At 51.1% G+C, this 23,358-nt stretch overlaps 1 protein-coding gene across 3 annotated transcripts in view; it reads right to left on the bottom strand.

Moving 5' to 3' along the window:
- vill (villin-like) overlaps positions 1 to 23,358 on the bottom strand; it is a 198,020-nt gene that overhangs the window by 77,160 nt on the left and 97,502 nt on the right. For all 3 annotated transcript variants that reach the window (XM_085987391.1, XM_085987390.1, XM_085987388.1), the window contains exon 2: positions 4,870 to 4,959. In XM_085987391.1, coding sequence (XP_085843517.1) covers positions 4,870 to 4,941 — 72 coding nt within the window. In that variant the 5' untranslated portion in view covers positions 4,942 to 4,959. The remainder of the gene's footprint in view (positions 1 to 4,869; positions 4,960 to 23,358) is intronic.

Raw genomic sequence — 23,358 nt, 5'->3', positions numbered from 1 at the left:
GTTCTCTTTCCCTGAAGGGTATGGGACTGGGAGTCACGTGTGGGCCAGACTGGGTAAGGAGTGGCACGTTCGCTTTCCCTGAAAGGTATGAGGGAACCAGTTGTATTTTTACACCAGTCCGGCAGCTTTTCATGTCCATTGTTTTCCCTGGTGCCGGCCCCACAAATCACCAGATTTACCTGGATTCACATACATAGCTTGCCAATCGCAACAACCTGCATTTACGTAGCGCTTTTACTATCAGACAAAAGGATGCGGGGGGGGGGAGAAGGTGGAGGGGGACATTTGAGGGAGGGGGAGGGGAGGGGAGAGGAGGAGAGGTGAGAGGAGGGGAGGGGAGAGCAGGGGTGGGGAGGGGAGAGCAGGGGAAGGGAGAGGAGGGTGAGGGGAGGGGAGAGCAGGGGAGGGGAGGGTGAGGGGAGGGGAGAGCAGGGGAAGAGAGAGGAGGGTGAGGGGAGGGGAGAGCAGGGGAGGGGAGAGCAGGGGAGGGGAGAGGAGGGGGAGGGGAGGGGAGAGCAGGAGAGGGGAGAGCAGGGGAAGGGAGAGGAGGGTGAGGGGAGGGGAGAGCAGGGGAGGGGAGAGCAGGAGAGGGGAGAGCAGGGGAAGGGAGAGGAGGGTGAGGGGAGGGGAGAGCAGGGGAGGGGAGAGGAGGGGGAGGGGAGGGGAGAGCAGGAGAGGGGAGGGGAGAGCAGGGGAGGGGAGAGGAGGGGAGGGGAGGGGAGAGGAGGGGGAGGGGAGGGGGAGAGCAGGGGAGGGGAGAGCAGGGGAGGGGAGAGGAGAGCAGGGGAGGGGAGAGCAGGGGAGGGGAGGGGAGAGGAGGGGAGGGGAGAGGAGCGGAAGGGAGGGGAGGGGAGAGGAGGGCAGCAGAGGGGCGAGCAGGGGAGGGGAGGGATGGGGAGGTGAGGGGAGGGGAGGAGAGGGGAGGGGAGGGATGGGGAGGTGAGGGGAGGGGAGGAGAGGGGAGGGGAGGGATGGGGAGGTGAGGGGAGGAGAGGGGAGGGGAGGGATGGGGAGGTGAGAGGAGGGGAGGAGAGGGGAGGGATGGGGAGGTGAGGGGAGGGGAGGGGAGGGGAGGGATGGGGACGGGAGGGATGGGGAGCGGAGGGCTGGCTAGAGGAGGGATGGAAGAGGGTGGGGGGAAGGGGTGGGGATGGGGAGGGGAAGGGGTGGGGAGGAGAAGGGGTGGGGAAGGAGAGGGGAAGGCAGTGGGGAGGTAATCAATGGAGGGGAGAGGGAAGGATGGGGAGGGGGAGGTAGGGAGAAGATGTAGGGGAAGGGAAGGGGAGGGGATCAAGAGGGAGGTGGATGAAGGGACAGGGGATGGCGGGGGAGGGGAGGGTATGGGGAGATGTTGGAAGGGGAGGAATGGGGAATGGACGGGGAGGATCAGGGCCGGATGGGGAGGGGAGGGGAATGGATAGAGATGGGTGTGGGGAGGGGGTCATAGAGTTTTCCACTGCCACTACTAAGTTGGGTCCCATCACAAGATAGGACAATCTCCAGGGTACAAGCACTACAGGGGAGATCACCACAGGGGAGATCACCACAGGGGAGAACACCACAGGAGAGATCACCACAGGGGAGATCACCACAGGGGAGATCACCACAGGGGAGAACACCACAGGGGAGAACACCACAGGGGAGATCACCACAGGGGAGATCACCACGGGGGAGATCACCACGGGGGAGATCACTACAGGAGAGATCACCACAGGGGAGATCACCACAGGGGAGATCACCACAGGGGAGATCACCACAGGGGAGATCACTACAGAGGGGGATCGCTACAGGGGAGATCGCTACATGGGAGATCGCTACAGGGGAGATCACCACAGGGGAGATCACCACAAGGGAGATCGCCACAGGGGAGATCGCCACAGGGGAGATTGCTACAGGGGAGATTGCTACAGGGGAGATCACTACCGGGAGATCACTACAGGGGAGATCACCACAGGGGAGATCACTACAGCGGAGATCACCACAGGGGAGATCGCCACAGGGGAGATCGCTACATGGGAGATCACCACAGGGGAGATCACCACAGGGGAGATCACTACTGGGAGATCACTACAGAGGAGATCACCACAGGGGAGATCACTACAGGGGAGATCACTACAGGGGAGATCACTACAGGGGAAATCGCTACGGGGAGATCGCTACAGGGGAGATTGCTACAGGGGAGATCACTACAGGGGAGATCACCACAGGAGGGATCACCACAGTGGAGATCACTACTGGGGAGATCACCACAGGGGAGATCACCACAGGGGAGATCACTACTGGGAAGGTCACCACAGGGGAGATCACCACAGGGGAGATCACCACAGGGGAGATCACCACAGGAGAGATCACTACAGGAGAGATCACCACAGGGGAGATCACTACAGGGGAGATCACCACAGTGGAGATCACTACAGGGGAGATCACTACTGGGAAGATCACCACAGGGGAGATCACTACAGGGGAGATCACCACAGGAGGGATCACCACAGTGGAGATCACTACTGGGGAGATCACTACAGGGGAGATCACTACAGGAGAGATCGCCACAGGGGAGATCACTACAGGGGAGATCACCACAGGGGAGATCACTACTGGGAAGATCACCACAGGGGAGATCACCACAGGGGAGATTACTACAGGGGATATCACTACTGGGAAGATCACCACAGGGGAGATCACCACAGAGGAGATTACTACAGGGGAGATCACCACAGGGGAGATCACCACAGGGGAGATCACTACAGGGGAGATCACCACAGGGGAGATTACTACAGGGGAGATCACCACAGAGGAGATCACCACAGGGGAGATCACCACAGGGGAGATCGCCACAGGGGAGATCACTACAGGGGAGATTACTACAGGAGAGATCACTACAGGAGAGATCACTACAGGGGAGATCACTACAGGGGAGATCGCTACAGAGGAGATCACTACAGGGGAGATCACTGCAGAGGAGATCGCTACAGGGGAGATCGCTACATGGGAGATCACTACAGGGGAGATCACCACAGAGGAGATCACTACAGGGGAGATCACCACAGAGGAGATCACTACAGGGGAGATCACCTCAGAGGGAGATCACCACAGAAGGAGATCACTACAGGGGAGATCACTACAGGGGAGATCACTACAGGGGAAATCACTACAGGGGAGATCACTACAGGGGAAATCACTACAGGGGAGATCACTACATGGGAGATCACTACAGGGGAGATCACCACAGAGGAGATCACTACAGGGGAGATCACTACAGCGGAGATCACCACAGGAGAGATCACTACAGGGGAGATCACTACTGGGAAGATCACCACAGGGGAGATCACTACAGGGGAGATCACCACAGGGGAGATTACTACAGGGGAGATCACCACAGAGGAGATCACCACTGGGGAGATTACTACAGGAGAGATCACTACAGGGGAGATCACTACAGGGGAGATCGCTACAGAGGAGATCACTACAGGGGAGATCACTGCAGAGGAGATCGCTACAGGGGAGATCGCTCCATGGCAGATCACTACAGGGGAGATCACCACAGAGGAGATCATTACAGGGGAGATCACCACAGAGGGAGATCACTACAGAGGGAGATCACTACAGGGGAGATCACTACATGGGAGATCACTACAGGGGAGATCACCACAGAGGAGATCACCACAGAGGAGATCACTACAGAGGGAGATCACTACAGGGGAGATCACTACATGGGAGATCACTACAGGGGAGATCACCACAGAGGAGATCACTACAGGGGAGATCACTACAGAGGGAGATCACCACAGAGGGAGATCACTACAGAGGGAGGTGAGTACAAGAACTCCCGAGGAATATCAGCGCTGATTACATCTGGATTTGCGCGTGGCCCGTGTCTTGATGTAGAAGGGATTATATAAATGGCAGCTGTTGTCTCGGGAGGCCCTGAATACCTGACGCCAAGCGGGACTCTGCACTGGCGCGAAGCCCAGTCCAGGATGATTTGGACAGGTTGGGTGATTGGGCAGAAGCATGGCAGATGCAATATAACGTGGATAAATGCGAGGTTATTCACTTTGGTGTCAAAAACAGGAAGGCAGATTATTATCTGAATGGCAATAGATTGGGAGAAGGGGAAGTGCAACAAGACCTGGGTGTCCTTGTGCACCAGTCACTGAAGGTAAGCATGCAGGTGCAGCAGGCGGTTAAGAAGGCAAATGGTATGTTGGCATTCGTAGCGAGAGGGTTTGAGTATAGGAACAAGGATGTCTTGCTGCAGTTGTACAGGGCCTTGGTGAGACCACATCTGGAGTATTATGTGCAGTTTTGATCGCCTTATCTGAGGAAGGATATTCTTGCCATGGAGGGAGTTCAGCGAAGATTCACCAGGCTGATACCTGGGATGGCAGGAATGACGTATGAGGAGAGATTGGGTCGATTGGGCTTATACTCGCTGGAGTTTAGAAGAATGAGAGGGGATCTCATTGAAACTTATAAAATTCTGACAGGACTGGACAGGCTAGATGCAGGAAGGATGTTCTCGATGGTCGGGGAGTCTAGAACCAGGGGTCACAGTCTAAGGATAAGGGGCAAGCCATTTAGGACTGAGATAAGGAGGAATTTCTTCACCCAGAGAGTGATGAACTTGTGGAATTCTCTACCACAGAAGGCAGTAGAGGCCAATTCATTAAATATATTCAAGAAGGAGTTGGATATATTTCTTAAGGCTAAAGGGATCAAGGGGTATGGGGAGAAAGCAGGGACAGGGTACTGAATTTGGATGATCAGCTATGATCGCATTGAATGGCAGAGCAGGCTCGAAGGGCCGAATGGCCTACTCCTGCTCCTATCTTCTATGTTTCTATGTAAGCTCACATTCAACCTCCTTACCTCGATGGTCCATATTTGAAGGCCCAGGCTCTTGCTGATATTTTTAAAGGCTTCTGGTATTACAGTTGGCATGGCGACTACTGGTAACAACTGAAAGCAAGCAGAGGGGAAAAAAAGCGGAGTTAGTGTTAAGGCAACATAATGCGCAGCGAGGATTTCTCGCCAACCAACTCCTCAGAAATCTACAGTAACCACACCACCACGATCCAGATCCCGTCGAGTCTCCCGACTAGACACTCTTTGGGTTGATCACGGCGAAGCATTTACCAGTTGGCGCTGCCGGAGTCTCACGCCACATGGGGATGAGAGACTTCAGTTAGGTGGAGGAGAGACGAGAGAGGCTGGGATTGTTCTCCTTCGAGCCTTACCGTCACCGAGGCCCACCCAGCGGAGCTGTCGTGTCGTGTCGCGGTGCGCAATCACCTGCGCACCCTCAGATCAAGCATTACTCTTATCCGGTCTCCTCGCCGGCCTCGCTGTTCGCAAACATCACTCAACAATAAAGGGAACCCCTGGGCACTGGATGGCTCAATTAGTTAGACTTAACTTCTTCTTCTTAGGCAGTCCCTCGGAACCGAGGATGTCTTGCTTCCACATTAAAAATGAGTTCTCAGGTGACTGATGAGTCCAATGCGGGACCTACAGTCTCTGTCACAGGTGGGGCAGACGGTGGTTGAAGGGGTGGGTGGGTGGGGTGCTTGGGTTGACGTGCACTCCTTGCGCTGCCTGCGCTTGGCTTCTGCTTGCTCCCGGCGAAGAGACGCGAGGTGTTCGGCGCCTTCCCGGATGCTTCGCCTCCACTTTGTGCGGTCTTGGGCCAGGAATTCGCAGGTGTCGGTGGGGATGTTGCACTTTTTCCAAGGAGGCTTTGAGGGTGTCCTTGAAGTGTTTCCTCTGCCCACCTGGGGCTCTCTTGCCGTGCCGGAGCTCCAAATAGAGCGCCTGTTTTGGGAGTCTCGTATCGGGCATGCGGACAGTGTGACCCGTCCATCAGAGCTGATCGAGCGTGGTCAAAGCTTCGATGCTGGGGATGTTGCCCTGAGCGAGAACACTGACTGACGTAAGAAAACTACTGGGCACTTGGTCTAAGCGTTAAACAAAGCTTTAATCAACTGTTATACAACATGGAGATCTAGTTGTGTCCTTCACTAGTTCGTGTTAAGAATGTCCTGAGCAAGTTGGGCCCGTGCCTGAGTATTTAGACTCTCCCTGGACAGCGCCACCCGCAGGCTGCCCAGTATTATTTCATAAGTCAATTCTACATGAATGACAAGATTCATGTCACTGACGTTGGATTTGCAGGATCTTGGTGGAGGCAGCGTTGGCAAACTTAACAGTGCTGTGGGAACACCGTCACCACCCTGCTCTGTGAAACTAGGGATGGGCAATAAGGTGCCCCCCTTGCCAGCGACGCCCACATCCCGAGAATTGATTAAAAAGACAGCTTGCGGTACGCGCGTGGATTCCCATCGTCCTCAGGCTGTCTGCCGTCCTTTCACTAGACTGAGCCCCAAAGGTACGTCCAGGAATTAGGGTCTGGAGGAGAGCAGTCACCCCTCCACCCACCCCAGCGCCGGGGGCAATGCTGGCAGGGTCACGTTTATTTACTGCCCTTCACTAGTTGCCCTGAGAACATAGTGGCGGGCTGCCTTCTTGAGCCACTGCCGTCCTCGCGGTGAAGGTGCTGGGCAATCGAGGCCATTGAGAGCGAGGTCACAAAGAGACCAGAGCAGGTAAAGAGCGACCTTTCCTGAATCTACAGCACGTTACCAGGCTGTCCAAATCCAAAATATTACCCCCCCGCCCACCCCACCCGCTGTCTCAACCCAGGGGGTCATTAAGTCCGGGGTGTAGGAGGAGGGGCGCACCGATGATTAACGCACATCCATTGATAAAATTAAACAGCGGCAAGTGGAGCAAACAGACGGAAAATGTCTGCGACGAAAAGTGGCGATTGAAAATCAAGCCTTCGTTTCGCTTTCTCTAACTCCACAGATCAGCTGCGATCTGATTGAATGGTGGAGCAGGCTCGAAGGGGCTGAATGGCCTCCTCCTGTTCCTAAAGTTCTCGGCGGCTGTGCACTATTTCGCCATGGCAACCGGTCAGCAGCGGGGGCCTAAGTTGCAGGCCTCTGCTTTTTTTTTTCTTTTCCCCTCCTCCTCCTCCTCCTTGTGGGGAAAGCTTTCCAACAAGTACCTTCCCCGCAGCCCCCCCGCCCCCCCACCGCCCCCTCCCAACCCCCATCTCCACTCTGACAGCACAACCGGGTTTTAACACCGCGGGGATTGTGTGCACGCACCAGGATTGCGGCATAGTACGTCAACTCCGACCTCTGCAAAGTACCGTATTACTGGGCGGGGTGGAGTGGGGTGGGGGAGTGATCCCTCGCGTGGCATGATGGCGGCTAGCTGGGACTGGGATTTACCAGAAAAGGGCGGGGAAAGGCTTGCTGGGCCTAAAGGCCTGTCCCGGACCTGAAAACTCCTCAGGCTCTTGTGAAATATCGTTGGTCGAACCTCCACTAGTTTACGGCCCCCTCACGAAATGGAAGAAATCTTAGGGAGCCCCTGTTCCCTGCACAAAGCTCTACGCTATCCAGCACGGGTCCGCGTACAGCCAGGGCTCAACTGTAGCAGAGTAGCACCCCCGGGGGAAGGGGGAGGGGAACTCCACCACAGGCCCAGAATCACGCTGAAGTATTGAATGATCGGCTGCCTATTTTCAATATTAATAAGAAAGTACTTGCATTTATATAGCGCCTTGCACCACCGCAGGATGTTTTGCAGCCAATGAAGTAACTTTTTGGAAGAGCAGTCACTGTTGAGCACTTGAAGCGCCATAGCATACAAGGCTACGGACCAAGTGCTGGAAAATGGGATTAGAATAGGCAGGGCTTGATGGCCGGCGTGGACACGATGGGCCGAAGGGCCTCTTTCTGTGCTGTATAACTCTATGACTCTATTGTAATGCAGGGAACACAGCAGCCAATTTGCGCACAGCAAGCTCCCACAAACAGCAATGTGATAATGACCAGATCATCTGTTTTTAGCTGTTGGTTGAGGGATAAATATTGGCCCCAGGACACCAGGGGAGAACTCCCCCTGCTCTTTTTCGAAATAGTGGCCGTGGGATCTTTTGCATCCACATGAGAGGGCAGACGGGGGCCTGGGTTTAACGTCTCATCTGAAAGACGGCACCTCTGACGGCGCAGCACTCCCTCACTGGGAGCGTCAGCCTATGAGCTCAGGTCTCTGGGGTGGGACTTGAACCCACACCCGTCTGACTCAGAGGCGAGGGTGCTGCCAATCGAGTCACGGCCGGCACTCGAAGCAGCACTAAAGGCCCACGTTTACTGCCATCGGAGAATTTGTAAGAAAATTGTTTTAAAAAGGCCAAGGCTGTAAAATCTCCTACCTCTAAGCTCCGCCTCTTAAGCGTTCATTGCAGCTGAGAGACATATCCTGGATCAACAGAGCCTCTCCCCTCAATGTCTGACGGCAGTAAGTGCGCTGAGGTTTGACAGCTCCATATATAGACGCTGTCAGGCTCCGGGGTAAACAGCATGGCCTACTCCACACACACACGCACAAAAAACCCAGGAGGAAACACCTCAACCCTGTTTGATTCGTGGGAAAACAAATGGAAACAATTCCAGCTCCTTCTCCCACAAGGGGTTGGGAGAGCTCGAACTGGCAATCAGCACGCTATCCGCCCCACTGCCCAGAGCACACCGGAAATTTTTATTTTATTTTATCTGATACACCTGACTGATTGAGATAAGCCAGCCAAATATTTGCCTTTAATTTTATTGAGCTCGGGAGCGTTAGTCTTAAAGAGGAAGTCCCCCTCGCTTGACAGCCAGTGCTTGAAGTGGGGGCGGGGGGAAGGGGGTTAATGTCCAAACCAGTCTGTGGAAAGGGAGGCAATTTTAATCTTGCTGGCCGGGTGGGAATCCCACGGGATCGGGTGGAACAGCCTGTTCTTACATCCCCGCCCGATAGCACTCCCCATTTACCTCAACGGAGAGTAGGATCAGGCGGGGTGTAAAACCAGCGGTGCGCCCGATTCCCCTCAATTTCCCGACAGTTGGGTTAGCTTAAAATTGCCCCTCAGCGAGCGAGTGGTCAATCTATGGAACAAGAAAGACAGACAGACTTGCATTTACTACAGCGCCTTTCACGACCACCGGATGTCTCAAAGTGCTTTTGAAGTGGAGTCACTGTTGTAATGTAGGAAACGTGGCAGCCAATTTGTGCACAGCAAGCTCCCACAAACAGCAATATAATAGCAAAATACTGCGGATGCTGGAAATCTGAAATAACAACAGGAAATGCTGGAAATACTCAGCAGGCCAGGCAGCATCTGTGGAGAGAGAAACAGAGTTAACGTTTCAGGTCGATGACCCTTCTGAAGGGTCCCAGACCTGAAACGTTAACTCTGTTTCTCTCCACAGATGCTGCCTGGCCTGCTGAGTATTTCCAGCATTTCCTGTTGTTATTTCCCACACACAGCTGTAGTGTATGTGCCTTTAAGTCAGAACTACTTTTACAGCTCCTGTATCCTGTAGTACCGGCAGTGACCACACCGGTATATAAGCTTTGCGCATGCCTCTGTACCCCCAGTCTAGAGACTACCCTCCTCCAGTAAAGACCTGTTATTTGTTAATGTACAGCATCTGTGTGATTATTTAATAATATCATATCCACTGAACCACGGATCCAACAGTGGCGACGAGTGTCGATTCGAATCTACCTGCAACATATAAAATTTTTTTTTAAATAGTCGAGGCCAGGAACACGGGCATCGACCATGAGCAACCGCCCAGCAGTCAGGCAGAGATCCAACTTCGCAGTGGAGGCTGTGGAGAGCCGGGCTTGGTTCCCCAGCCACAACGAGCAGTAAGAGACCGACGACAGGTCCAGCGCAGACCCTTCCCGAGCAGCGGCGGCTGGAGCCGACCGACGGCAGAGAGAGAGCCGAGCAGCGTCGACGGGGTAAGACAGAGGGTGAAGAGCGCAGGGTGCAGCCGGGGGTTGAACACCGAACGGCGTCGAGGAAAACAAAACAAACCGGAGAGAGAGAGGGTAAGAAACAGCCGGGTTCTAGACTAAGCGGCGTCGAAAAATATAAAAAGAAGAACGCGCAGAGCACAGCCAGTGCTCACGGGCTGAACAGGGTCCGCGGGGTGAAGAAAGGGGAGACGCCATTGAGCCGCGGAGAAGAAGAGCGCGGGAGGTGCCATTGAGCCGCGGAGAAAAAGGGAGAGCGCGGGAGACGCCATTGAGCCGCGGAGAAGAAGGAAGAGCGCGGGAGACGCCATTTTTAGAAGCCGCAGCGGAGAAGGGCGAGCGCGGGAAGGAAGGAAAGCGTGGGAGACGCCATTTTGTGCCAGCGGAGAAGAAGGGGAAGCGCGGGAGGCGCCATTTGTGATAGTTAACGCACACCCAAGGATGCCGAAGAGTGGCAGTATCTCTACGTTCGACAATGAAGTCGAAGATTGGGCGACATATGTGGAACGTATTGAGGTGTACTGCAGGGCGAATGAAGTGCCAGATGCTAATAAAGCACTGGTTCTGTTAAATTCCATGGGTGCAAAAACTTATGGGTTACTGCGAAATCTAATAACCCCAGAGAAGCCGGTAAACAAGAATTTTGAAAGAATAGTAGAAATCCTACAGGACCACTTAAACCCCACACCGCTGCTGATAGCAGAACGATTTAAGTTCCATAAAAGGAACCAACACAAAGACGAAAGCAATGCTGAGTACCTAACGGAACTGCGCAAGCTATCGAAATGCTGCCAGTTTGGAGCGGGACTAGCAGACACGTTAAGGGACAAGTTTGTGTGTGGGCTACAAAGTGAAGGAACCCAGAAACGGCTTCTATCAGAAAAGGACCTTACGCTGGACAAAGCTTTCAGTATGGCAGTATCACACGAAGCAGCCGCAAGGGGCGCTGCAGTGATACAACGGAGACCGCAAGAATATGGCACCAACGAAATGACCTATGGAACAGGGAAGTGCTATCGCTGCGGCAGAACAACACATGACCAGAAAGATTGTTGGTTCAAGGACCAAGTGTGCAGACAGTGTGGGAAAGCAGGACACATAGCAAGAGTCTGCAGGTCTGGGAAGAAAACCAACAGTAAGAAATCTCCACAGGAGAAGTACAAAAAGGTACACCAGGTGATGGACAGTGGTTTAGACGAACAGAAAAGTGACACAGACTCCGGAAGCAAGGAGCTGGGTTGTCTGAAACTACATAAGGTAACCGAAATGGAGGGACGGGGTCCAAGTGGAAATGGAATTGGACACAGGGTCAGCTCTAACAGTCATAAATCAAAGAGACTACAAGCGGCTATTTTCACACATACCCTTGAAAGCTACAGAGATTGTCTTGAAGACGTATACGGGGCAAAAAGTCTACCCCAAAGGAAAAATAAGGGTGAAAGTGACATATAAAGGCCAGGAAATACCTAAAATGGATATATATGTATTGCCAAATGGAGGACCACCACTGCTAGGACGTGAATGGATCCGGAAGATACAATTAGATTGGCATTCCATACAGGCACGGAAGGTTGAGGCCAAAAAGGATGACGACGTCACACCTGGACGTCTGTCAAAAATGCTAACTGACGCAAAAGAAGTGTTCCAGGAGGGACTAGGAACACTAAAAGGAATAACAGCAACGATTAAAATAGAGGAAAATGCAAGCCCAAAGTTTCTGAAGGCCAGACCAGTGCCTTATGCGATCAGACCAGCTGTTGAAGCAGAGCTGGAAGGGTTGGAACATTCAGGAGTACTGTCCAAAGTGGACTGGAGCGAGTGGGCTACACCCATCGTTCCTGTAATGAAGAGGTCGTTGAGTAATACGCCTGGGGAACCAAAGAAGGTCCGCATCTGTGGGGATTTTAAGGTGACAGTGAACCCAGTCCTTCACACGGTGCAATATCCGCTTTCACGAATTGAGGATATTTTCGCCTCGCTATCTGGAGGTAAACGCTTCACCAAAATTGATCTAGCCGAGGCGTGCTTGCAAATGGAGGTAGAAGAAGCTTCGAAACATTACCTTATGATCAACACTCATAAAGGTCTCTATCAATACAACCGGCTGGTGTTTGGAGTAGCCTCGGCTCCGGCTATCTGGCAAAGGGCGATGGATCAGGTCCTGCAAGGGATTCCAGGAACCCGATGAACTATCTGATGAAAAGGGGTCAGAATCGCCTCTGCACCAAGAACAAGAACCTCTGGAAAGGCGCTATCCCGAAAGGGTCAGGAAGCCGCCCCAAAGACTGAATCTATAAATGGACTTTTGTTGTTTAATGTACATGTTGGAATGTTAATTGTTATTTGAATATATGGGGTATTACTAATCTAAAAGGGAGGAATTGTAGTGTATGTGCCTTTAAGTCAGAACTACTTTTACAGCTCCTGTATCCTGTAGTACCGGCAGTGACCACACCGGTATATAAACTTTGCGCATGCCTCTGTACCCCCAGTCTAGAGACTACCCTCCTCCAGTAAAGACCTGTTATTTGTTAATGTACAGCATCCGTGTGATTATTTAATAATATCATATCCACTGAACCACGGATCCAACAACAGCAATGCTGATTGAGGGATAAACATTGGCCAGGACACCAGTGAGAACTGCCCTGCTCTTCTTCGAAATAGTGACCGTGGGATCTTTTACGTCCACCTGAGGGAGGAGACGGGGGGCCTCGGTTTAATGTTTCATCTGAAAGACGGCACCTCCGACAGTGCAGCTCTCCCTCAGGACTGCACTGGGAGTGTCAGCCTAGTTTTATGTGCTCAAGTCCCTGGAGTGGGACTGTGAACCCACAACCTTCTGACTCAGAGGCGAGTGTGCTGCCCACTGAGCCACAACAGACACTAGGGAGATGGTGGAAGCAGTTAGTACTGATTCATTCCAATGCAGATGAGGTAGACTTCTTTCTTATCATTTTGGGATACGGGATATGAGTAACTTGAGTCATGGCATGTGGTGGGTGTAGCGGGCTTGGGAGGAACAGGTGACTTTGGACCTACGATGCCCAAAGCTCTCCACCACTGGGAGTTTCCCTCGCTTCATGACTGGGTCTGTTGTAGACTCATTGATGGAGATTGATGGCAATGACTGTGTCAGCCGTGGCTCAGTGTGGGCAGCATTCCTGTCTCTGAGTCAGAAGTTTGTAGATTCACGCCCCACTCCAGGGACTTGAGCGGAATCCAGGCTGACACTCCAGTGCAGTGCTGAGGGAGTGCGGCACTGTTGGAGGTGCCGTCTTTCGGATGAGACGTCAAACCGAGCCCCCTCAGGTGGACGTAAAATATTCCATGGCGCTATCACATAAAGAGCAGGGGAGTTCTCCCCGGTGCCCTGGGGCCAATATATATCCCTCGACCAACATCACTGAAAAACAGATGAATCTGGTCATTTATCACATTGCTGTTTGTGGGATCTTGCTGTGTGCAAATTCAGCTGCCGTATTTCCCTACATTACAACACTTCAAAAAATAGAAGTGCTTCGTTGGCTGTAAAGCACTTTGAGACGTCCTGAGGTGGTGAAAGGCAAAAGGTCTTTCTTTCTCCCGAGTGTTAGCTTGCTTTTGGCACTACGCCGTCACTGAAGAAAGACAACAAAGAAGCAGAGCTCTCTCGGCACAGTTCCCTGCATCTGAGCTGAAGCTGGCAACCAGCAGCCTCCGAGGTACCGACAGGAGCCCACACATCCAACGCACAAAAAGGGGGGTCCCGTCTACCATCACGGAGTGTGCAGCCGTCAGAAGTAATCGCAGGCGGCACACGACACAAAGCAGCCACAGGAACGCGCAGTTGGCAGAAACTGTATTTTGCCCTTTATCGCAGCAACAGTAAGCCTTCTGTTACCCACGTTACCTCACCCCCTGATGGCATTCCTACGTGCGAGAGAATGTCGTGTTACAACCCAGGGCTCCGATCAGGCGTTTATAGCCCTGATCGAACGAGACAGCGACAACTTAAAACCAGCTGCCCATCTTTAACCGGCCTGCGATGAGGAGCCTCGTTACTAAGTTGTGTTTCTTTGACAGAAGTGAGTAAATTTACCCGAAATTCCCACCTGTCCAGCGGTCGTTTTTTTTTTTTTTTTTGAGTAGGCAGAATGAAAATTTCTAAACCGGGCAATGACGTCTGTTTTTATTTTAAATAAAAGTCTAATTTTTCTGCTTACCTCCGTGCCTCATTGTGTTGATAACAACTTGCATTCTGCAGCGCCTTTAACGCAGTTTAAAAAAAAATATCCCAAGGCGCTTCACAGGAGCGATTATCAAACAAAAGTTTGACACCGAGCCACATAGGGAGATATTAGGGCAGGTGACCAAAAGCTTGGTCAAACAGGTGGGTTTTAAGGAGCGTCTTAAAGGAGGAGAGAGGGGCGGAGAGGGTTAGGGAGAGAATGCCAGAGTTTAGGGCCCAGGCAACAGGAGGCACGATAAGTACAGATGAGGGAAGCCATTCAGCCCATCTAACTCAAACTTCCATAGAACACCAGGGTCCCAGCATTACAGCATCGAACTGGATCCAGACATGTTCTGCGCACACCGTTATTCCCAGGAAACCATCCCGCGTGCTGATCACTTGTTGTGCAAAGAAGTGCTTAAACGTACCTTTTACCAATTTGTACCCAGCCCCTGCGCCCCCCCCCCACCCCCTTGTCCTGTTGTCAAGGCTTGACTTAGTGATCTGGGAGTATTTCTTTCTTATATTTGCTCTGGGGGGTGTGGGCATCGCTGGCAAGGCTGGAAGTTATTGCCCGTCCACAGTTACATAGAAGATAGGAGCAGGAGTAGGCCATTCAGCCCCTCGAGCCTGCTCCGCCATTCAATGCGATCATGGCTGATCAGTTGCCCCTGAGGAGGTGGTGGCGGGGCAGCGAATGGTTGCACAACTGAGAGGCTTGCTCATCCGCTTCAGACCACACGAAGAGCCAACCGCGCCTCGCGAAATCACTAAAAGCTAGTGGACAGGTGCAGAAACTAGTTGAAAAGGCTCATGGAATGTTGGCCCCTATCTCGAGAGGGCTGGAATACAAAGGGGTGGAAGTTATTTTACAGCTGTACAGAGCTCTGGTTAGATCCCATCGGGAGCACTGCGTTCAGCTCTGGGCACCGCACCTCAGGAAGGGATATACTGGCCTTGGAGGGGTGGGGTGAGGCGCAGATTCACCAGAATAATGATACCAGGGCTAAAAGGATTAAATGATGAGGACAGGTTGCCTAGACTAAGCTTGTATTGCCTCGAGTATAGAAGATTAAGGGGTGAGCTAATTGCTATGCTTAAAATGATTAAAGGATTTGATAGGGTAGAGAGAAACTATTTACTCTGGTGGGGGGGGGGGGGGGGGGGGGGGGGAGTCCAGAACAAGGGGCCATCCATCTTTCGATGAGACGTTGGCCCAGAACTTCAGGTCTCCACAGGTGAGTACGCACGGGGTACTCACCCGTAAGCCCAATGGAAGTGCCGGTTTCCTGCATGCACTGCGCATGCGCGGGAAACCGACACTTCCGTCCCCCTGAAAGAAGGGGTTCAGAGATCGAACGCGTGCGCGGGAGAGGCAGCGCGTGCGCATCGAACTTACGTTTTTTTTGCAGGTTTCTCCAGGAAGGTAAGTCTCCAGAAGTTAGACATGTAAAAAGCAGTCGCAAGGCCTGCTTTTAACAAGGTAAGTGGTGAATTAATTAAAATTAAAACATTTTTTCCACAGGTTTATTATTTTTAAATACTTTAAAGAAAGTTAAGTTTATTTTTAGCCCCGTTAGAAAATGTAATTAATTTTTTCAAAAATTTAAATTATTGTTTAAAACAGTTATTTCATGTAATTTATAGTTTATTTTAAAAATGTGATGGTTTTTAAAAAATGTATTTGAAGATTTAGTGATGTTTTGGGGCTTGTAGTATTTATAGGTTTGACAGGTCTTCCAGTCAAACTTATGAATGAAGCATTCCCTGCTACCATTGGCTCCCCATGGCCCACGTGATCCCAGGGGGCGCATCGAACTAACTGCGCCCCTGGGATACACAAGCACTGCGCACCGGCAGTTGGAGCAGGCTCAGGATCGGAATTCCACGGGGGCCCACAGCACAATGGCTGGCGCGCTAGGTAAGTGCAGGTCGGGGGCTTGCACCCGCGGGAAGCCCCCGACCCGAATTTCTGGGCCGTTAAACCGAAGCCCCGTCTGCAAAAGATCCCACGGCATTTATTTGAAGAAGAGCAGGGGGAGTTCTCCCCGGTGTCCTGGGGCCAATACTTATCCCTCAATCAACATCACTAAAAAACAGATTATCTGGTCATTGTCACATTACTATTTGTGGGAGCTTGCTGTGTGCAAATTGGCTGCCGCGTTTCCCACATTACAACAGTGACTACAATTCAAAAAAGTACTTCATTGGCTGTAAAGCGCTGTGGGACGTCCGGTGGTCGTGAAAGGCACTATAGAAATGCAAGTCTTTCTTCCTATAACCTTAAAATTAGAGCCAAGCCGTTCAGGGGTGATGTCGGGAAGCACTTCCTCACACAAAGGATAGTGGAAACCTGGAACTCTCTCCCCCAAAAGCTGTTGAGGCTGGGGGTCAATTGAAAATTTCAAAACTGAGAGCGATAGATTTTTGTTAGGCCAAGGTATTAAAGGGTTAATGAACCAAGGTGGGGACGATAGCATAGTGGTAATGTCACTGGACTAGTAATCCAGAGACCAGGACTAATGATCCATGTAGACGTGAATTCAAATCTCACCCAGAGCAGCTAGGGAATTTAAATTCAGTTAATTAAATAAATCTGGAAGAAAAAGCTAATATCAGTCATGATAACTGTGTAAATGTACCTTTTTAAAGCTGAATATAGTTACATGTGCCCCTTTTTGACAAACAAAATGGAGTCCCGGTCCTCCCAGAAGCCTCTGCAGAAATGTCCTCTATTCCTTCCTTAAACATGTTAACCTTGACTAAACACTGTAACAGTTGCTTATCTGCGTTGTAAACAAAGACCATTTACATGAGTAAAGGGAACCTTACGCAAGCCACCTGGCCAGAGGCTTGACCACCAGGTAACAGAAGAAACATACTGTATGAAGTATCTACATTCCAAACAGTACTGATAGTCTTAATTAAATAGTCTAGAATATATAACTACCCATTGTATTATCAATAGTCTTTTGCTACGCCAGACTTTAGAAATATGTAGAAACTTAGTTAAGGATTGAAGAACTCTTTGTCCCTTTGTCTGACTTGAAAGACACATGATGAAACCACAATAACAACAGAAAATGCTGGAAAAACTCAGCAGGTCAGGCAACATCCGTGAAGAGAAACTTGAGTTGACGTTTCGGGTCGAACCCTTCTTCAAAACTGGAAAGAAAAGAAAATAGATCGAAGGCAGGGCTGCGATCGGACAAAAGAAGTGAAAGAAACAAAAGAAGTAAAAGAGCTAGACGAGATGTTAATAGGCTGAGATGAGGTGTAAAGTGTACTGGCAGGGCAAGAGATAGCTGCCAGGTGTGAGAGAGAAACAAAAGGAAAGGGCGGGGGGAGGGGGGGGGGAAAGGAGTGGAAAAATTACAAGAAAAAATGAAATAGGGGCCGAGGTTATGATCTGAAATTGTTGAACTCGATATTGAGTCCGGAAGGCTGCAGAGTGCCTAATCGGAAGATGAGGTGCTGTTCCTCGAGTTTACCCATCGTTTCAGCCTGTTCTTGCCCCACGGAACTTATCTCTTCCTATCTCGACTCTATCTTTTCTCCCCTTGTCCAGTCTCTTCCCACCTGCATCCGCGACTCTTCGGACGCCCTCCGCCACTTTAACAGTTTCCAGTTTCCTGGCCCCAACCGCTTCCTTTTCACCATGGGCGTACAATCCCTCTACACCTCCATCCCCCACCAGGATGGCCTGAGGGCGCTCCGCTTCTTCCTTGAACAGAGGCCCGACCAGTCCTCATCCACCACCACCCTCCTCCGCCTGGCTGAACTTGTTCTCACATTGAACAATTTCTCCTTTAACTCCACTCATTTCCTCCAAATCAAAGGTGTTGCCATGGGCACCCGCATGGGTCCTAGCTATGCCTGCCTTTTCGTGGGCTATGTGGAACAATCTTTGTTCCAGTCCTACTCGGGTCCCCTCCCTCACCTCTTTTTCCGATACATTTATGACTGTATCGGTGCCGTTTCCTGCTCTCGCCCCGAACTAGACAATTTCATTCACTTTGCCTCCAATTTCCACCCTTCCCTCACCTTCACATGGTCCATCTCTGACTCTTCCCTTCCCTTCCTCGACTTCTCCGTCTCCATCTCTGGGGATAGGTTATCGACCAATATTCACTACAAGCCCACTGACTCCCACAGCTACCTGGACTACACTTCCTCCCACCCAGCCTCCTGTAAGGACTCTATTCCATTCTCCCAGTTTCTCCGTCTCCACCGTATCTGCTCCAACAATGCCACCTTCCACACCAGTGCTTCCGACATGTCTTCCTTTTTCCACAACCGAGGATTCCCCTCTACCGTGGTCGACACGACCCTTGACCGTGTCCGTTCTATCTCCCGCACTTCTGCCCTCACCCCTGCCCCTCCCTCCCGGAACCACGATAGGGTTCCCCTTGTCCTCACCTTTCACCCCACCAGCCTGCACATTCAACGCATCATCCTCCGCCATTTCCGCCACCTCCAAAGTGATCCCACCACCAAACGCATCTTCCCCTCCCCTCCCCTTTCAGCATTCCGTAGGGACCGCTCCCTCTGAGACACCCTAGTCCACTCCTCTATCACCCCCAACAGCCCTTCCCCTTCGCCCGGCACCTTCCCGTGCAAGCGCAGGAGATGTAACACCTGCCCTTATACCTCCTCCCTTCCCACTGTCCAGGGCCCCAAACACCCCTTCCAGGTGAAACAGCGATTTACTTGTACTTCTTGCAATCTAGTATACTGTATTCGCTGTTCACGATGCGGTCCCCTCTACATTGGGGAGACCAAACGCAGATTGGGTGACCGCTTTGCGGAACACCTCCGTTCAGTCCGTAAGGGGGACCCTGAGCTTCCGGTCACCTGTCATTTTAATTCACCGCTCCATTCCCACTCGGACCTCACCGTCTGCGGGCCTCTTGCATTGTTCCACGGAAGCTCAACGTAAACTCGAGGAACAGCACCTCATCTTCCGATTAGGCACTTTGCAGCCTTCCGGACTCAATATCGAGTTCAACAATTTCAGATCATAACCTCGGCCCCTATTACTTTTTTACTTATATTTTTTTCCACCCCTTTGTTTTGGGTCCTCCTTTCCACCTCCCCCCCCCCCCCCCTTTCCTTTTTTTACTCGCTCCCACCTGGCAGCTGTCTCTTATCCTGCCAGTACACTTCACACCTAATCTCAGCTGTCTTTTGTCTCCACTGTCCTATTACCATCTCGTCTGGTTTTGAATACCTCTTAATGTCTCTTTTACTTCTTTTGTTCGATCGCAGCCCTGCCTTCGATCCATTTTATTTCCATTCCAGTTTTGAAAAAGGGTTTCGACCCGAAACGTCAACTCAAATTTCTCTCCACGGATGTTGCCTGACCTGCTGAGTTTTTCCAGCATTTTCTGTTGTTATTTCGGATTTCCAGCATCTGCAGTATTTTGCTATCGCCTTTAAAATTATGAAAGGTTTTGATAAAGTGGACACAGAGAGAGTGTTTCCACTTGTGGGGAAGAGCAAAACTAGAGGCCATCAATATAAGATAGTCACCAAGAAATCAAATAGGGAATTCAGAAGAAACGTCTTTACCCAGAGAGCGGTGAGAATGTGGAGCTCGCTACCACAGGGAGTGGTTGAAGCGAATAGTGTAGATGCATTTACAGGGAGGCTGGATAAGCATATGAGGGAGAAGGGAATAGAGGGTTATGCTGATAGATTTAGATGAGGAAAGACGGGAGGAGGCTCGAGTGGAGCATAAACGCCGGCATGGACTGGTTGGGCCGAATGGCCTGTTTCTGTGCTGGATATCCTGTGTAATCCTATGTAACTGGATGACCCTTTCCTCAGTCAAACAGCCTTTTTCCCATCTCTGATATTTTTACAATAAACAAAAGTGTTTAAAGAAAATGAAACCAACATTGCTCAATGCCCCGATGAGAGAAACTTTTCCCGCTGGTTGGGGGAGTCGAGGACAAGAGGGACAGAACCTTAAAATCAGAGCCAGGCCATTCAGGAGAGAAGTTAGGAAACACTTCTTCACGCAGAGGGTGGTAGAAGTGTGGAACTCTCTCCCACAAAAAGCAGCAATTGCTAGCTCAGTTAATACTTTTAAAGATGAGATTGATAGATTTTTGCTCAACAAGGGTATTAAGGGATATGGAGCCAAAGTGGGAGGATGGAGTTAGGTCACAGATCATCCGTGATCTCATTGAATGGCGGAACAGGTTCGAGCGGCTGAATAGCTTCCTCCTATGCTGCATGTTCAATTATTTTAGTCCCGGAGTTGCTCACAGCCGTGCTCGGGAGGTTAATCTTTATTTCCTGGAGCCTCCAGGACAATCCAGGGAGCGTTGGCAACCCCAGGTGGAGTTGAGGATGGTCTTATCTTCCAGGGTAAGAAATTGGGGATAAAATTGGAGGAAAACTAAAAGGTCTCAGACAGACAGAGCTCAAGGTGAATTATTTAATGTTATATACATGTTTGTCTACTTACTTTCCACTATCTAGGTCAAGCACAAGGTCATGGTGATTGAATGCGTCAGTTTCTGTTTTATGGCATTTTTACCGGTGGGGAGGGAGTCCTCTACCACCGGCGTACCGTGACTGCAGTGTGTACCATCTACAAGATGCACTGCAGCAACTCACCAAGGCTTCTTCGGCAGTACCTCCCAAACCCGCGACCTCTACCACCTAGAAGGACTAGGGCAGCAAGCGCATGGGAACACCATCACCTCCAAGTTCCCCTCCAAGTCACACACCATTGTGACTTAGAAGTATATCGGCCGATCCTTCATCGCCGCTGGGTCAAAATCCTGGAACTCCCTCCCGAACAGCACTGTGGGAGCACCTTCACCACACGGACTGCAGCGGTTCAAGAAGGCGGCTCACCGCCACCTTCTCGAGGGGCAACTAGGGACGGGCAATAAATGCTGGCCTTGCCAGCGAAGCTCACATCCTGAGAATGAATCATTTTTTTAAATGTACCCGTGGCGACCTTGGTCGTGGGTAAAAATAAGATTAAAGGCGGAGGGGGATGGGGGTGGGGGGAGACGTGGAGTGGGGGAGAGGGGAGATGGAGGAGGCCAACTGACAGAAAAGAACTGCAAAAATGCAGACAAAGAGCTAGGCGAGGCCTGCTCACAGTGGGGACCAGGCTGCATGTGTCGGCATCAAAGTCAATGGAAAGATTGGGTAACCGGAACAACGAGTTCATTGGCAACTTTAGGAGGGCGTCTCCCAACGACAATGCTGAATCGCAAATTGTAACAATGAGAGACAAAAAATGCTCCAGATCCTACATACCAGATTCCATCTTTGCTTTTGTGTTTCGGCAAGTGGTATCCAGTGAACGGCTACACCATTCAGCGCTTCTGACGACAAAGGGGATTTTGTGAGCGCTGTTTTCATTGCCAATGATGGACATGTACAGTCATCCCTGCGACTGGGACATAGGGAGAGGAGGAGGCCATTCGACAGACGGTAGAGGTCAAGGGTCTTGTCCGGCCCCCAAACAGATTGACCTTCGACTGTCATAGGAACAGGAGGAGGCCATTCAGCCCCTCGAGCCTGTTCCGCCATTCAATCAGATCACGGCTGATCTGTTACCTCAACTCCATTTACCCGCCATAGCTCCGTAACCCTTGATGCCCTTACCTAACATAATTCTATCGATCTCGGTCTTGAAAGCTTCAATTGTCCCCCAGCATCCACATGGGGGGGGGGGGGGGGGGGGGGAGAGAGAGAGAGGTCCTGATTTTACCCCTGTACGGCCCGTCTTTAATTTTAAGATTGTGCCCCACTTGTTCTGGACTCCCCCCCTACTAGAGAAAATACCTTAGCTCACGCACACAGGTGCAGCCAACAAGGGGGAAAAAAAACTGAGAGACTGAAATCAAAACACAAAAAATTCGCTGGAAAAACAAAGGATTTCTGTCAGCCTCTGAGAGAGAAAGGGCCTGGTTTAACTGGTTTTCCCCGGCCTTAGCAACGCCAACAAGTTTACCTTTAGAGGTTGCCACCGGTTACAGGTTAACCCGAGGTCCCATCTGCTCTCTCGGGTGGAGGTAAAAGATCCCGCCAGATTTCGAAGAAGAGCAGGGGGAGTTCTTCCCGGTGTCCTGGCCAATATTTATATCACTAACCAACATCACTAAAAGTAGATCACCTAGATTACTGTGTGCAAATCGGCTGCCGTGTTACCTACACTACAACAGTGACTACACTTCAGCAGGACAGTCCTCACTGTATATAGCACGTGTGCGTTCCGTGCGATGGTCAGCTTTGTCCGCTACACACCATGGTCAGAGTTCCCCAGTCAGAGGGGGCTGTCCGGGATAAGCAGGGAACGTGTAAGTGGTAGGGACTGTACTTCATTGGCTGTAAAGCCATCTTGAAGTCATGACAGGCGCTTTATAAATGCAAATCTTTTCTTTTTCAACAGCTGCCAGTTTAATTTGCATCGAGGATCAAAGATCGTCAAAGATCTCAAATAACAAAGAAGGAATGCGGGTGAGCAGGAAGCAAAAGGATTTCGCGAGAAGCCAAGTCATTTGTCTCATTAATTCTAGTGTAACAAAACTCCATTAACAAATCCCTGATTAATTTCCTCACTCCACCACTTTCTTCCCTTTTCAGGAACACTGGGCTTGGGCGCACTAACAGCTTCTAAACGCACCTCCCATCTTGCCCCTTAGACAGCTTCCCTGTAAATGCTACTGCATGGTGCTTGAATGTTCTGCTTTGAACTCTAAGCCTCTGTTTATAGAGACAAGTATCCTGTATAACAGCCTTCTTAACTTGTCCTTCCACCTTCCGGATTTGTGTACTTACACCCCCAGGTCTCTCTGTTCCTGCACGCCCTTCAAAATTGTACCTTGGTTTATCCATTTTGTCCCCTCTACCCCACAAAGCAAGGAAGTTCTGCTATACCTTTATAAAGAAAGTTAGTATGCAGGTACAGCAGGTGATCAGGAAGGCCAATGGAATCTTGGCTTTTATTGCAAGGGGGATGGAGTATAAAAGCAGGGAAGTCTTGCTGCAGTTATACAGGGTATTGGTGAGGCCACACCTGGAATACTGCGTACAGTTTTGGTTTCCATAGTTAAGAAAAGATATACCTGCTCTCGAGGCAGTTCAGAGAAGGTTCACTCGGTTGATTCCGGAGATGAGGGGGTTGACTTATGAGGAAAGGTTGAGTAGGTTGGACCTCTACTCATTGGAATTCAGAAGAATGAGAGGCGATCTTGTCGAAACATATAAGATTGTGAGGGGGCTTGATCGGGTGG

The sequence above is a fragment of the Somniosus microcephalus genome, chromosome 5 (genome assembly GCF_052327205.1).
Source record: "Somniosus microcephalus isolate GS21.2 chromosome 5, FLI_Smic_1.0, whole genome shotgun sequence".
Lineage (NCBI taxonomy): Eukaryota > Metazoa > Chordata > Chondrichthyes > Squaliformes > Somniosidae > Somniosus > Somniosus microcephalus.
Note: the sequence above shows the minus strand (reverse complement) of the source record. Positions and strands in the feature narration are given on the sequence as shown.